Raw genomic sequence first — 15650 nt, 5'->3', positions numbered from 1 at the left:
TGTGCAGGGTGTTGTTCTTTGGCTCTGTGTGTTTTTATCCGTCACACTCTCTCGCCATCGTCCTCATAATTCACAAAGAAACTGATTGGATTGGATTGGGCGGCACGGTGGTGTGGTGGTTAGCACTCTCGCCTCACAGCAAGAGGGTTGCCGGTTCGATCCCGGGCGTGGGAGCCCTAACACACCCCATACCACCACAGATGCTGGCTTTCAACTTTGGGCTGGATGACCTTTTTCCTCTTTAGTCCAGAAGACACAATGCCCATTATTTCCAAATGCAATTTGAAATGTGGATTCTTTAGACCACAGCACACTTTTCCACTTTGTGTCAGTCCATCTCAGATGAGCTCGGGCCCATGAGTCAATTCAGTGACAAACTGTGTTTACAGACAATAGTTTTCCAAAGTGTTCCTGAGTTCATGTAGTAATATCCTTTATGTAATCATGTCAGTTTTTAATGTAGTGCCAGCTGAGGGATCAAAGGTCACAAGCATTGAGTGTTGGTTTTCAGCCTTGCCCCATGCATTCAGGGGTGTTGCTGGATTCTCTGAATCTTAGATAATATTATTGATTGCAGATGTGAAATCCCCAAAATTCCTTGCAAATGTGTGTTGAGAAAGGTTGTTCTCAAACTGTTGGACCATTTGCCCACACAGGGCAGAGCTTGTTGAGGATTCCCCTCTCAATAGATAAATAAAGATACTATCGTCTGTGAACATTTAACCTGTTTAGCTGTGAAATTTTTCAAACAGGTGTTCGTCAGCATTCCTCAGCTTTCCCAGTCTTTTGTTGCCCCGTCCTTCTTGCACATGTTGCAGACATCAAATTAAGAATAAGTGCATATTTTACAAGATACAAAGTTTAGCAGTTTGGACATTAAATATTTTGTCCTTGCACCATATTCAATTGAATATAGGAGGTCAAAAGGAGATTTAAAATCATTGCCATCTGTTCTAAGTTACATTTTACATCGCGTCCCACCTTTTTTGGAATTGGGGATGTAGAATGAATTACTGGAAAGGGTAGAAGTAAAGCTAGTTTACGACTATAGGTAGGGAGCTGTTTAGTTGTTTGTGTTAAAACAAACTCACTCGGACGAGGTGACTCCTGTGGATATCACTTGGGTATAGTTCTGTCGGTCCAGGTGGATAGCTTGCTCTTTGATGTGGTTGTTCAGAGCAAAAGGTGTCAAAGGTGTCATTCATCAAAAATAAACCTATAGCATTAATAATCTTGATTAATTAGTTTGTTGCACTTTTCCATATGTGTTTTTGTGTTTCAAAAGGCTTAAAAAGGACAATCCTCTTTAAACACTTTAAATGCAGAATATTAGAGAGTGTCATCCCAAGTCAATCTGGTTTTGGGGAAATGATTTTTTTAAAATGTTTCACAGTATGCGGCTTTAAGTAGTATTCACTTTATTTGTCTTTATTGATATGAGTGACATGATTGGATTTAGTGAAAACTCTTAATTCTCTATCTAAACAGGTGACGCTGGTTCATCCTAGTGAGGCTATCACTGTGCTGAGCAGGCTGACCAGAGAACATCCTGACAGGATTTACTTCCACAGCCTCTTCCGCTCAGGCTCACTCTCTGAAACTACTGTCTGTAACGTCTGCCTGCGTCCAACCCAGCAGCCGCTGTGCAACTACACTGACGTCCGTACAGGCGAGCCTTGGTTCTGCTACAAGCCAAAGAACCTGAGCTGTGACTCCAGGATCAGCCATTCCAGGACAAGATACAAAGTAAACATTGAGGCCAATGAAACAAAGCTCTTTCAAAGGTGAGGCAGCAGAGAGACAGGACTGGCATTTTGTATAACTTCCAGTGACATACATCCAATGCTACCTGTGTGTCTCCTTGATGGGAACTTCCAGAAGTTTATAAGTGTAGGCAATTAAAATTAAATCTAATAATGTTTGATGCTCTAAAAATAATACAAATCAAACTAATCAGTCTGAATCACACTAGTTGACTTTCATAGGGAAAACTGGATAGTATTTGCTGTTAGTGTTTTATTGTAGTCTTACATTTTATTTTACATGCGGTCTTCTCACAAACTTTAAGATACACATCTTATATATATATATTTATATGTAATCATTATAATCTTATAGACTATAACTTTATAGTAGACATGATGCAGCAATGGCATACATTTTGAGTTGCTTTAATGTTAAATGCAAGTCCAGCATTTATTTTACTTCTAGGTCTACAAAATTGCGGGTTGTACAACCAAAACAACATTCTGTAGAGCTGATTTCAGATTTTGTTCAGTTTTGTTGTATTTATGTTGTAGTGTGTGTAGGAGATATTTTACCGTGTGTACCTCCTCTCAGGGGTGTCAACTTGAAAGTCTACGTTCGGGCATCAGGACCTGCCAGTGTCACTGTTTTGCCAAAAAAGATAGGTAAGGCACATCTTTACCTCCACCAAGGAGGTTATGTTTTCACCAGCGTTGGTTTGTTTGTCTGTTTGTTTGTCTGCAAAATAACTCAAAAAGTTCTAAATGGATTTTCATGAAATTTTCAGGAAAGATTGATAATGGGACAAGGAACAGATGATAAAATTTGGTGGTGATTGGTTGAAGCAAAGTGGATAAAATAATAAAATAGCAGGAAATCCAAGCTGCTTGGTGGAGGTCTGCGCTCTCCGAGTGCTTTTCTAGTTTACTACTGCCAGCACTGGCTATAATTCAAAACTGAATGTGCTACTGACAGTGAATGTAGAACAGACGGAAAAAAACATTTTGTAAACAACTTGCCACTTTACTCTGGGTAGCATTTCCCTGTAGAGAGAAACATTCAGCCCAAATTTCGAAGAGCACTGGGAACATGGAGCACTACGCTAAAAGTTTCTGAACATGGCACCAGCTGTTAACAGTGTGACCAGTCGCTCTGGAGTAAGGTTAGGTCATTGTACAAAGCAGAGTTGACAACAAAAGCAGTTGTTGTCCCTTTATGCTACATAAGGAAAAACAAAAAATGGAACTAAAATTAAAGCGGCAAGCAGTGATGAACAGGCCCTTTCACCTTTGTGCTTGATGTGGGTACTGGCAGGACACTGGCTGATGCAGCTGTGCATTGTGAAACTGAACAGGGAAGTGGGATTGTGGCAACACTGTTGAACAAAATACAAAGAGACGTACATCAAAGTCTAAAACATGTCATTTCCTATTGTCAGTAGATAGCGCTACACTTATAAATAAATATTGGCATGTAGATGTTTTCAGGCTGGGACTGTTAACAAACATGTGAAATGTGGGCCAGATTGGACCGTGTACTTAAGAGTTACAGACCGCTTCCTATTTCATAGCAAAATGTGGAAATTTGACACCTCGCTATGGTCACACCAATTTTCAAAAACCCAAGTCAACTGATGTCGACTGGATCAAACCTCCGTGAGAAGTTTGACAAAGTACCCTAGTAACTGGCCAAAAATACCAAACAAATTACACTGTTCAGTAAAAATGGCTGACATCCTGTTGGTTTTAAGGTATGGCTCAAAGAGACTTTCTTGTAAGTCTTGGCATGTTACATGTGCCTCCCAATTCGTACATTTAGGTGGAAAGTTTGAGCATCTTTAGCCCCTGAAAAATGTGATTCATTTGGAAACCCTTGCAACTACACGCACATCACGGGTACTGGTGGGATGCCTGTCAACTTACCTGTTCATTTCTGTGAAAGTAGGACATTGTGCACGGGAGTTAAATAGTATTTCTTGCATGGAAGAAGATAAGGACTGCTATAACTGGAATGAAAACCCGGCATGTAAATGTTTCATACATGTTTAGTTTGGAGCAGATTGGGCCATGTACCCTGAAGTCACAAATTACTTCCTGTTTAAGCCCACTGAGTCATCAGCTGCCCAATAAGTTAGATGATTTTAACGCGCATGCAAATACAAGTGTTAAAACTTTTGTCAATATGGACATGCTACTCACATTGTTAACCCCATTAAATTATTCACATTTCAGTTGTTCAGTTCATTTTACTAAAATCATGAACACCAAAGGAGACAGTAATTCATTCAGATTTATCAGCCTGGTAAACAAGAGAGACAAAAAAGGTAGTTGCTCTTAACCTCTGAAGCTGTCATAAAGACAGGACATCCCTATTTATTCCTATTCCATTCCTATTTATATTCCTTTTATCCATTTTTCAAAATGCATCCTATTCATAAATATTGTTTTAAGAGGTTAAAGTCATGGTGTATCAGTATGATGGGTGCTGCGATCTTCTCGTGCCATAAAATGCCTGTTGTAACCAGGCCTGGAACAGTGGTGTGCACAGAGGTGGGGGCAGGGGGAGCAGTCACCACCCCTCGTGGCCCAGTTGTTGAAAAACACTCGCTAAAGTGCCCTCTTGGGAGCCAAAACGCACACTAAAGTGCCCTCCTGGGAGCCAAAATGCACGCTAAAGTGCCCTCCTGGGAGCCAAAATGCACGCTAAAGTGCCCTCCTGGGAGCCAAAACGCATGCTAGAGTGCCGTCCTGGGTGGAAAAAACACACTAAACTAGACCACAGAAATGCTATGAAACATTACTGTTGCAATGACTTTTATGTTGGGCCCTTTTTTGATCTATATTGAGCCAGAATTATATCTCACAGAACCAGTTTGGATTATCTGGTGCTAATATGGTGTTAAAATGCACTAGAATACAGGAAATGGCATCTGACCCCCAGACCCCCCCAGGGATTTATTTCCTTCATGCATCCATGTCTCTGTGTGTTCTTCACAGTCCAACATTGAATCTACACAGTTCTCATGGATGCTGATCCTAATTACAAACTAACTTGAGTAGTCTGTCTAGTTAGTCTGTTTTAAGGCTATATAATGTGCCATTTGTATAACATATAAACATGTCCAAAGTGCCCTCGAAAACACACGGAACTTGGTCCCCGCGCTGTATGTGCCCTTTTTTTTCTTTTCGCCCCTGCCCTTCAAAAAGTCTGTGCATGCCACTGGCCTGGAATTTCGTCATTTTAGGGGCAAGACCACTTGGCCTTTCATGTTGTCAATTTTTTGAGGGCACAAAGCCCAAAAAATAAAACAATGATTTTAAGTCCATGTCCATAATTAATTTAATTTAAGGACTAAGGATGTATCTGTGAAATGAATAAGTAAAACAAGCTCAAGTAATAATAATGAGTATAATAAGTAATAATGTGATTTATTTAATAGCACTAATAAACCCAATGTGTTTTACATAGAACAACCAGATTCATGTATTTATAAGCGAACAATCTTAAATATTAGGCCTAAATATTTTTTGAGTGTACATGATAAACTGATTCACTGAACAAGACTGGCTTACAATTATTTTTGATGTGTTGTTAGATAGCTAACAAACAAACAAACTACAGCAGGGCTGTTCAATTAGGCTACTATTTCAACTGGGCTGCATTTCAAAACCAGATCATGTTGATGGGTCACATTTCTAGCAGCGAGCAACGGATCCACCTTTTTTTAAATTTTTTTTTTTATCACACTTACTGACAGTAGCAAACGTAGTTGTCGTCAACTAGAGTAATCTTTAAGTTATATTCCCTTCATCTTAGGGTGACAAGATGAGAATGGGTGAAATTTGGGACGGGGGTGCTTGACTGTCATGACATGTCAACTTCATTAAAAGCATAGCTCCAAATTAAAGCAACAATAAATGTAACAACACACACAGACGACACATCTGTGATCAGTTCCCTAATTTAATTTTAACAATTTTTTCAATCTTTTGCAATTTCTCATTTTTTTGTGGAAGTGATCAATGTAAATGGACTTCTCCTCTAAACTCAAAAAATAAAAGCTAACAAAATAAAAGACGCCTGGTACATTTGTTACAGCCGTATCAGTTTGTAGAACAAGTTTGTATAACAGTTTTAAATAGTTAGAACAAGAGGCTGCACTGCAACGTGCAAATCACTCCTTCTCGTGGCTGCCTGCGCTTTCCCTGTCCTCGCGGCTGCAGCTTGCGTTCTCTTCATCTACTTCATCGCCACTGCTGTACACAATTTAAAAACTACAACACCCATAATTCATGTAGGAACTGCTGCAGCCAATGTGAAGCCGGCAGGAGCTGCAGGACGACTCAGCCACCATGATCAGTTTTTAATGTTTTATCAGGCAATAACTAATCCAGACTCTGCTCTAGTGTCATTTTCAGGACAATTAGGGCAGGATTCGGGATTCGGGACTGTCCAGGATGTCTGGTCACCCTACTTCATCTGCGCCTACTTCTCTGCTGTTGTCTGACTTCACTCTGTTGAGTGTGTGTGCGTGTGTGTGTGTGTGTGTGTGTGTGTGTGCGCGCGCATGCTGTGAGGAGGAGGTCAGCCCTGACATGCAGAGAGCAGGAGAGAGGCTGCAGAATGATGATGAAACCGAAACTTTTAAAAGTAACGCTGATAATGGCGGAGCTTACTATTATTGCAGTCTTAATTAAATTTGCCTTGGGTTGTTTAATACCTGGTCTCAGGTCCCTGCCCGGGCGTTTGATGAAGTCTCCTGGTTGGCTGGTGATAGATTGGTGTCAAACTGTCGTTATAGCCTGTCTGAGCGGTTCATGCCAGGCTCGAATCAAACCCACCACTGGTGATGTACGCATCGTCTCATTTGATGTTGGCCAATAAGAATCCAGAATGTCATCAAAAGACACATTTTTTCTCAAAAGAAGCAGGTGTCAAAGCTGTGTTGACAGGAAAGAGGCAGAGGAGAAAACTGCAAAATCACCTGGGGCAGTGCGGGCGGGGCATCAAGGCCAATGTGGCCCTAGGGCAGATATTTTTTTCAAGGGCACAGGGCCAAATTAGGAGGGCGGCCCTCGTGAAATTCCTGCCCTGGTTGTAACTCTCTCTCTCTCTTCCCTTGATGCGCTGTTTGTCAAAGCTAGATATACATACTGGATTAGATAAACAGTTGCATAGTATTTACCACCTTTGCTAAGCAAGTGTTTTGTGTAAAAGGAATTAAAAAGCCCATCCCATAAAGCTGTTTTCATTTACGTCACTAGGCACCAGATCAGCCAATAGGAAAATTCAAATGCAATAGCCAGGTTAAACCTATAGAAGGCAGTCACTATGGATATTTGTAAAATGATACATAGAATTCAAATGCTTTTCCCTCAAATGTCAAGATCTGGACTTGAAACAGTTAACACTACTAAATACCCATACAGTGCCATGCAAAAGTTTGGCCACCCCTTGTCAAAATTTCATTCTTCATCAGTTCACAGGACTTGTTTCCGAAAAGCATCAGGCTTGTTTAGACTTTCCTTGCAAACTTCTCACACTGAATTTTGTTATGAGGACACAGAAAAAGTTTTCCTCTGATGAACAGCGCACGACCATCACCATCTTTCTGCAGGTCTTTTGCATTCAAAAGGGGCTTTTGATTTGCCTTTCTAGCAATCATATGAGCAGCTCCCTCGGAAAGTTTTCTTGGCCTTCCAGACCTCAACTTGACCTCCACAGTTCCTGTTTACTGCCATTTTGCAATTACATTAAGAACTGAGGAAACAGCTACCTGAAAAGACTTTGCTATTTTCTTATAGTCTTCTCCTGATTTGTGGGCATCAGGTATTTTAGTTTTCAGAGTGTTTAGTGGAGCCCGTAGCTGCTGATTGTTGGGACAAGGTTTCAGTCGTCAGAGTATTTATGAAGCTTTGAAATTTGTATCACCTGGCCTTTCCTAACAATGATTATGAACAAGTCATAGCCCAAACAAGCTAATTATGGTCTGAGACCCTGGCAAAAATTGTCTGACAGCTCAAATGTCTTGGGGTGCCCAAACTTTTGAATTGGCGCTCCTTTCTTTTTTCACTCTAAAATTGTACAAAACAAAAATAATATACTAATGTTGCTCAAAATGTTGAAAAGCATATTTTATGTTTAACTTCATGCCTTTTTGAGATCAGTTTATCCTCTACTCATTGAACTATTCACAGTAAATTAACTTTTGACCAGGTGTGCCCAATCTTTTGCATACCACTGTATATATTGGTTTTCAACTGAAAAAGTGCAGACCGTGAAGCAGACCAATGAATGGCTGAAGAAAATCTACAAGTCTGGTCTCCTCTGCAAATTTACTTTGACTCCTCACAGTCTGCGAGTTCCCCATGACTGCTGTAGAAGGCATCAAGAGTGAAACCAACAAGCACCTGCATAGATGGCTGGGAATCCTCCAAGCTTCTCATCAGTGGGCCTCCAAATCCGATCCGGGCAACTACAGCTCCTCTTGCCGTCAGTTGTGGAGGAATTCAAGGTGGCTAAATGCAGAGTCTTACAAAGCATGAGGGACTCCAACAATGACCTAGTGAAGCATGCAGGTGTCACAACCAGCTCTGGGCACAAGTGGGCAGCCATTATAGCTGTACAGCAGGCAGTGAGTGCTCTGAAGCTATGAGGCATCTTCGGAAACCCATGCGTTGAGCTGCAAGGATCCACTCTGCACACTTACAGCAGTGGGGAAATGCAGATTTAAGGAACAGATGAGACATGTTCCAAGCAGAAGCACGGACCCGAGAGAGGAAAGGCGGATGGCAAGGGCAGTGAAAAATGGCTCCCAGGGTGCATGGATAAAGTGGGACCTGCTGAAGTTGAAGATCTCATGGGCAGAAATGTGGAGACTGGAGACCTTCCATATATTCTGTGTCTTACAATCTGTGTACAAAGCCCCTCCTTCACCATTACACTTGCACACATGGGGCCTGAGAGACGACCCAAACTGCAAACTCTGTGGTCAAAAGGGGATATTGGCACACATACTGTCTGCCTGCAAAACATCTCTAACCCAGCGACAGTATAAGGGCACCATGACAAAGCGCCTCTTGTCTCTTACTGACACACTCAAGTAGGAGAGATGCAAGAGGAGGCCAACCAGTATTAGATCGAAAAAGGCCATCACCTTCATTAAGGAAGGAGCCAGGCCTTTCTCAACCAAAAGACCAAAGCCCAGTCTTATGCAAACTGCCACTTCCTGGGAGATGAGGGGCAATGTGCGGAAGAAGCTGGAGTTCCCAGAGGTGGTGCACTGTGGTCAACAGAGGACAAGAACATTTTGGTTCAACTGACAGTGCCATGGGTGGAGTGATGCGAAGAAGCCCATGAGAGAAAGACCTTGGAGGTACCAGTCCCCTTTGCAGGGACAAAGGATGGCAGGCATGGCTGTTCCCTGTGGAGATCAGTTGCAGAGGTTTCCCAGCCAAGTCAGCCTGGCCATTGTTGTCTGTACCTGAACAAAAGGAGCAAGAAACAAGCAGCTCATAGGATGGGGGAGGAGGCAGAACAAGCTTTTTGCTGGATATGGAGAAGACATGAAGAGGGAAGCTGGAAGCCAGGAGCAAAATGGGCAGTGATTTGGCCACTGCTGCCGGCCCACCAACTGGAGACTGCTGTGATTAAGGGTGGAAACGCTCTGTGAAGGTTGGGTACCACCTGAGGACATCTGCTCCTGCTTAAAGGCTACGGGTACTTCGTGAGGTATCTGGAGATTGCACCCCAAAAGGTGTATGGCTCAGTAATAATAATAACAATAATAATAATAATTCCTTCAGCCTCAATAGGGATGGGCACTGGTCAGTGCTCTAAACCTAATAATAAAAATAATTTCTTGCAAAGTACTGGTCAATGCAAAAGTCCACTTTTCTGGTTCAAACTTGGGCAACTGTGCTCAAGCCTAAAAAATAATCTCTACAAAAACAATAGGTTCCTAGCACTTTCAGTCCTAGGACCATGAGCCCCTGCCACTTTCATACTCAGGCCCTAATAATCATAATAGTAATCTCCACTAAAACAACAGGTTCCTCGCAGTTTCAGTGCTCTTTTGTGCTTAGGCCCTAATTATTATTATTCCTCTGTGCCACAGAGCTCCTACAACTATTACAAATACATCAATGAGTGACACCATTATGCTGAGTGGCATGTTCTTTTGTCACAATGAATGTGGGCACTGTTGCAATGCATTTCACATTCACTCTCCTGCTTATCATTAGTGCACTAAATGTGTATTCATGCTTTGCATGTATTCATGCTTTATCTGAATCAGAGTGCCACAGATAAAGCAGGTAAGGAGGAGACCTTCATTTTGGTCTTTTCATGAGATTTATTGACAATAACAAAAACATAAACTAACCCCACCCTTATCCTTTGACTTCTTCTCAGGTCAACCAGAGGTGAGGAGCAGCAATGTGACATCTAGACCCTCTGGCTATTACTACCAGGGGTTGTGGCAAACACTCGGCGGTCCCACAGTTCACCACTTCAACACCTCTGCCATCAGTCAGTGTCTGAAAGAGAAGGTGGTCCACATGTATGGAGACTCCACCATCAGGCAATGGTTTGAATACCTCAACGCCATACTATCAGGTAGCTGATCCACAGGATTTCTGGCAACAGTTTGATTTTGTTCACACTGCAGCTTAATCTGTTCCATCTGTCATACTTTTAGATCTTAAGGAGTTCGACCTGCACGGCCCTTGGAAAGTTGGACCTTACATTTCCTTGGACTATGCAAACAACATCTTGGTGACATTCCGATGCCACGGTCCTCCTCTCAGTTTTACCATTGTCCCAATCAGCGAGTTTCGTTACATTGCCAATGAACTAAATGGCTTAATTGGAGGCACCAGTACTGTTGTAGTTTTTGGCATCTGGGCTCACTTTGGCCCTTTCCCCATGGAGGTGTACATCCGGCGGCTGCAGAACATCCGCAGGGCGGTGGTGCGGCTGCTGGACAGGTCCCCAGGCACACTGGTCATCATCCGGACAGGGAACCCAAGAGCTCCGGCACTTGACGTGACGCTAACCTTCGGTGACTGGTACTCGCTGCAGCATGATAAGGTGCTCAGAGCCATGTTCAAAGGACTGAATGTTCATCTGGTTGATGCCTGGGAGATGGTTGTGGCCCACCACCTGCCGCACAACATCCATCCATCAGCTCCCATTATTAAGAATATGCTTAATGTTCTCTTGTCATATGTATGTCCTCAAAAGGGTGGCTAGATGTGTGTGTCCTGTGGGAGAGAACTGTAGATTCAAGTGCACACTGAGTTTACATGTTGTCTCTGTGATTCTACCAAATGCTGCATTTTTCAGTAGTCACCAGCACAGACCAGTGTATGCAGCAAAAGACATGTGTTTTGTCTTTAAATCTTGTGAGTTATAATGAAGCAGATGTGTTGACTCGAGTTTGAAAATGCCTCTATTAAGCCATGTTTACTGTGTATTTTTTTATGTGTTTTGAAATAATTGAACTTTACTGTGCTTCATAGAAACTCCACTGTTGACGAGTGTTTTGGAGGTCTAACTGCAGAGTAACACAGACACACCATCATACAAGTATGTGCTGTATCAAGAAGACATCCTCAAGTTGGCATCTTGTGACCCGTCATATGCCTTACTGTCAGGGAGAACAACAGTTTTACACATACAGAACCTGTATGAATCAGAGAAAGCACCTACACTGGTGCTCATGAACAGTGGAAATGCTGTTGCATTAAGTGAGTAATCAAAATTAGAGTTACTGCAATGCCGAACAGTGTAATAATACTAAAAAAAATAATCAACAACAAAAACACTATTTGACAGAATAAGCACTTTTAAGTTGTCTCCTGCCTCTAAGTCATGGTTTCAAGATTACACTGTTGTAGCACTGCAACACCGATTTGAAATAAATAAATCTTAATATCAAGATCATTAAGTGAATTTGTTTTATTTATTCATATGTGTATGTGTATGTATGTGTGTGTGTATGTGTGTGTGTATGTACACACATACATATTTATATTGTGCTACATTGCACTTTTTAAATTGATTGTTTATTTTATGTTGCTATCTATGTACAAAGGCCTCTCTTGAAAATGAGATCTCCCAATGGCACTTACCTATTTAAATAAAGGTTTATATAATTCCCAATTTAGAAATGCAAAATAATGTAAACTTGTGATTAAAAATGCAATTAATGAACTTAATAAGGAAACTATCTGCATTAGCTAAAGGACATGTTTCTTTAATTTATAAAACTTTGTTAGAGCACACACTAATTTCAGTAGGCATAATAACAATTTGGAATAAGAACTGCCCTGAATCATCAATAGACTGGGCCAGAGTTTGAGAGAATTTTTCCCATTCCTCACAAAACTTAAAACATAAATTAATGAGAAAAGGAAACAATCCTAAAACACCTCCCTAATCACCTTTTGTGGCACCAGGTGAGTAGGGAGGTGTTTTAGGATTGTTTCCTTTTCCCCAAGCTCAAAGGTTTCATCCAGGGGACACGTCTGGATGTGGAAGCATCAACAGGGCCGTGACGATGGAGCTGTGGAAATGTATGTTGTCACAAAAACAACCCCTTAATACTTGCTATGATTTCCCAAAACTCCGTTAACATTTCTCACCTATGTGCTGGATGTATGGGCTCCAGCAGGTTGACGGACGCCATTATGGCAAGCAAAACGGACACTACGCTGCGTTCACAGTGCTATGTGGAAATGGGACATATCAGCACTTACAATGTAGCTATTGAACTGCAAAATCTGGCATAATTTATCACTCTTATACCGCAATTGGTGCTCAGTACTGTCTAAAACAGATTTCTAAATGGAAGTTTGTCACTGGCATCAATTTTTACACTGCCAATCAAAAATTGCCAATTGATGCCACGTCCCCCACGCCACATTAGGGTCAAAAGTCTGAAACTCAAACATATTTGAAACTGAAAAAAAAAAAAAGATTTGAAAGTGAAAAAAAAGATTTGAAAGTGAAAAAATAAGATTTGAAACTAAAAAAATAAGATCTGAATCTGAAAAGGTAAAACATACAACTGAAAAAATAAGACCTCAAATGTCAAAATAGATATGGAAGTGAAAAGTGAAAATAAATTATTCTTTTAAAAGAATTACCAAAGTCAATCAAAATTATATTTAACCTGAAAAAACGTTTCAAACACTTATTTTTATTTTGAATAAATTATTGTATTTCAAAATTCGAGATCAACACATGCATTTTCAGTTTCAAATTTTATTTTTTCAAGTACAAAACTTTTGACCTGCAAGTTGTGTTGAAAAAAAGAGAAAAGAAGAATTCTGGTATTCCAGTAAAAGAGAAGCAGATGGGAAAGCAGGTAAAGGGAAGGGAACACCATTTTGATAAATAAACTACATGCAGACCTGCATGATCACAGTTTTTGGACTTCTATAATTTAGCAAAGAAAAAAAAATCATCTGCTGACCTTCAAAGCAATACACTACAATACAGTACAATAGGCTATTTGTCTTTCAATTTTAGTGGAGTCAAAGTAATACATTTTCCAAAAAATCATATCAAAGTAAAGTTCAGATACTCAAAAACTGCACTTAAGTACAATATTTATGTATGTATTTTATTCTGAAAAATTGCTTCTCTTTTACTGTTGTATGTTATTGTACACTACATTTTTTTCCCTTTTACATTTATTATTTTTATCATTTCAAAAGCCTCCTGTGGACAAGTGTTGCGAATTAGCACGTGTGCAAACACACTCAAACAATGCATCTGGTCTGTCCAATGCAATTGTGATGTCCACATCAAATAAACAATAAATAAATAAATAAATAAATAAATAAATTTAAGTAAATGTATTTCATCACTATCCACAACTGCAAATACAAACTGGAATAACCACATGAAATGGGGAGTATTTTTCTTTAAGGTACTATAACATTCATTTGGAGTTGAACATAATATTAAGTGTACTGCACTTTTAGTCAGTTTTTAAGGGAAATAAAAAACAGTTGACAAAACAGGTTGTGCAAATATAACCATTTAATTAATTAATTATATATAATTAATTTGTTATATGCGGGTGTTTTATACATAATGCATTTTGTAAACTGTTTGTACTACTGCTGCAAAGTCTTGGCAGAATGTGAACTACGTGCAGACTTTGTTGCATTAAATAAATCCAATCCTCAGCAAAGTCACTTGTACAACTAAAATAAAGCCAAATAATAAAGGTTTTCTGTCTTCCATGAACTTCAAGTTTGTTCAAACTTAAGATGTTGATTTATGTAACAACCAGTTGTAAGGATACGAGAATCTTAGGGATGTCTGTAAAATCAGTTATGGATATCCATCATTATTATTTTGAAAGTTTTTGACATTTTTGAAAGGACTACCTCAATGATGACCCCATAGAACCTTGGCACAGACCAAATGTTCACATAATATGCAGCTAAATTTCCATTTTACAAAACTAAAATCAAAAAAAGAAAACAGATATGCATTTTAAAAACAAGATGACATGCTGTTTTGAATGTGATTTAGACTTTTTATCCAGTTTTTAACCACAGTTTCAAGTTACACTTTTATTTTTTAGTTTGCACATACACAAACATACATACAGTACTCATATCTACATACGTTAACAGAAATGTTGAGTATATATTACTAAAACATAATTACAAAATACTCTCTACCTTATCACAGGTCAAAAACCTCTTCAGTAGGACAACAAGGGAAGAAATGAGAAAATATTACTTTCGAGGGGTGTACATGCATGTCTGATTCTCCTTCACAGATCTCTGAAAAGACAAGAGAGATTAAACAGTGATACAATATCAGCTACAGCTTTATTCATAGGAAAGATGATGCATTCATGGACCTTACCACCAGCTTGGCCCTTTCCCTGTTGGCCAGCCTTCCTTTTATTAGGGGTCTGACGGCAGAGAGGCCTGAGACAGGTTATCCCAGCTTTTTAGCTGCTGTCCTGCAGGTGGGTGCTTGTTCCCTGACGTCTTTTTTTCAGGGAATGGCAATGCAACTGCCTGTTAACAGAATGGATGGACAGGGTGCTGAGACTGGGGTTACCAACTTTGGGTACTTGGCCAGTGTGAGATTTTGATGTCATTTTGATGCCATGTTTGAATGATTATCTCCCTGCCTTTGAGCACTTTTTTTTTTTTTTTTTTTTTTTAAAAAAAACGTTTAAAGCACATCTGAGAATATCTGTTATTTGGACAACATATATGTAGCAAGCGAAGGGCGACAGACCCAGCACTAGGACCCAGGCAAGTGGGCAGAGTCTATAAAGAGGGGAGGGGAACTCACCTGGGTCTTTCTGGAGGTGTGGTGTAAGAAAGGAGGTTGTGATAATAAACTATTATAACCCGTGTAAAAGGATTGAACTAGACATGTTGTTAGGAGTTCAGGGTCAGGATAGGCATAGGGTAATTTGGTGTGGGGATTTTAACGCACACAATCCACTCTGGGGGGCGGGCACCTAGATGTTAATGGCCAAGCAATAGAGGCTCTTTTAGAGGAAAAAGACTTGGTGTGTCTGAATGATGGGAGAGGTACTAGGGTAGATGGACGTACAGGACAGGACTCTGCTCCGGACCTGACGTTGGTGTCTAATACTTTGGCTAGGAAATGTAGTTGGGAAATATGGGATGAGTCATGTGTTGGAACTGACCACTATCCAATTATGACAGCTGTAGATATTGAGGTGGAAGGATTATTAACACGAGGAGGGGGAAGGTGGGTGTTTGAAAAGGCAGACTGGGAAACGTATGAGATAATTACTGAAGAAAGAGTGGCAGTAGTTGATGAAAATCAGGATATTGATGAGTTAAATGAGAGTTTTTGTTCTAAAATATTTGAGGCAGCCTTAGAGTCAA

At 40.3% G+C, this 15650-nt stretch overlaps 1 protein-coding gene across 1 annotated transcript in view; it reads left to right on the top strand.

Moving 5' to 3' along the window:
* The window catches only part of LOC125882480 (NXPE family member 3-like), a 55945-nt gene extending 44267 nt beyond the window's left edge, over positions 1–11678 (top strand). The window contains exons 6-9 of the mRNA XM_049566186.1: positions 1489–1784; positions 2341–2411; positions 10159–10362; positions 10445–11678. Coding sequence (XP_049422143.1) covers positions 1489–1784; positions 2341–2411; positions 10159–10362; positions 10445–10998 — 1125 coding nt within the window. The 3' untranslated portion in view covers positions 10999–11678. The remainder of the gene's footprint in view (positions 1–1488; positions 1785–2340; positions 2412–10158; positions 10363–10444) is intronic.
* Positions 11679–15650: the final 3972 nt, after the last annotated feature.

This window comes from Epinephelus fuscoguttatus, linkage group LG22 (assembly GCF_011397635.1).
Source record: "Epinephelus fuscoguttatus linkage group LG22, E.fuscoguttatus.final_Chr_v1".
In the NCBI taxonomy this organism is placed as follows: Eukaryota; Metazoa; Chordata; class Actinopteri; order Perciformes; family Serranidae; genus Epinephelus; species Epinephelus fuscoguttatus.
The sequence above is the reverse complement of the archived record's forward strand: the minus strand, read 5'-3'. Positions and strand labels throughout refer to the sequence as shown.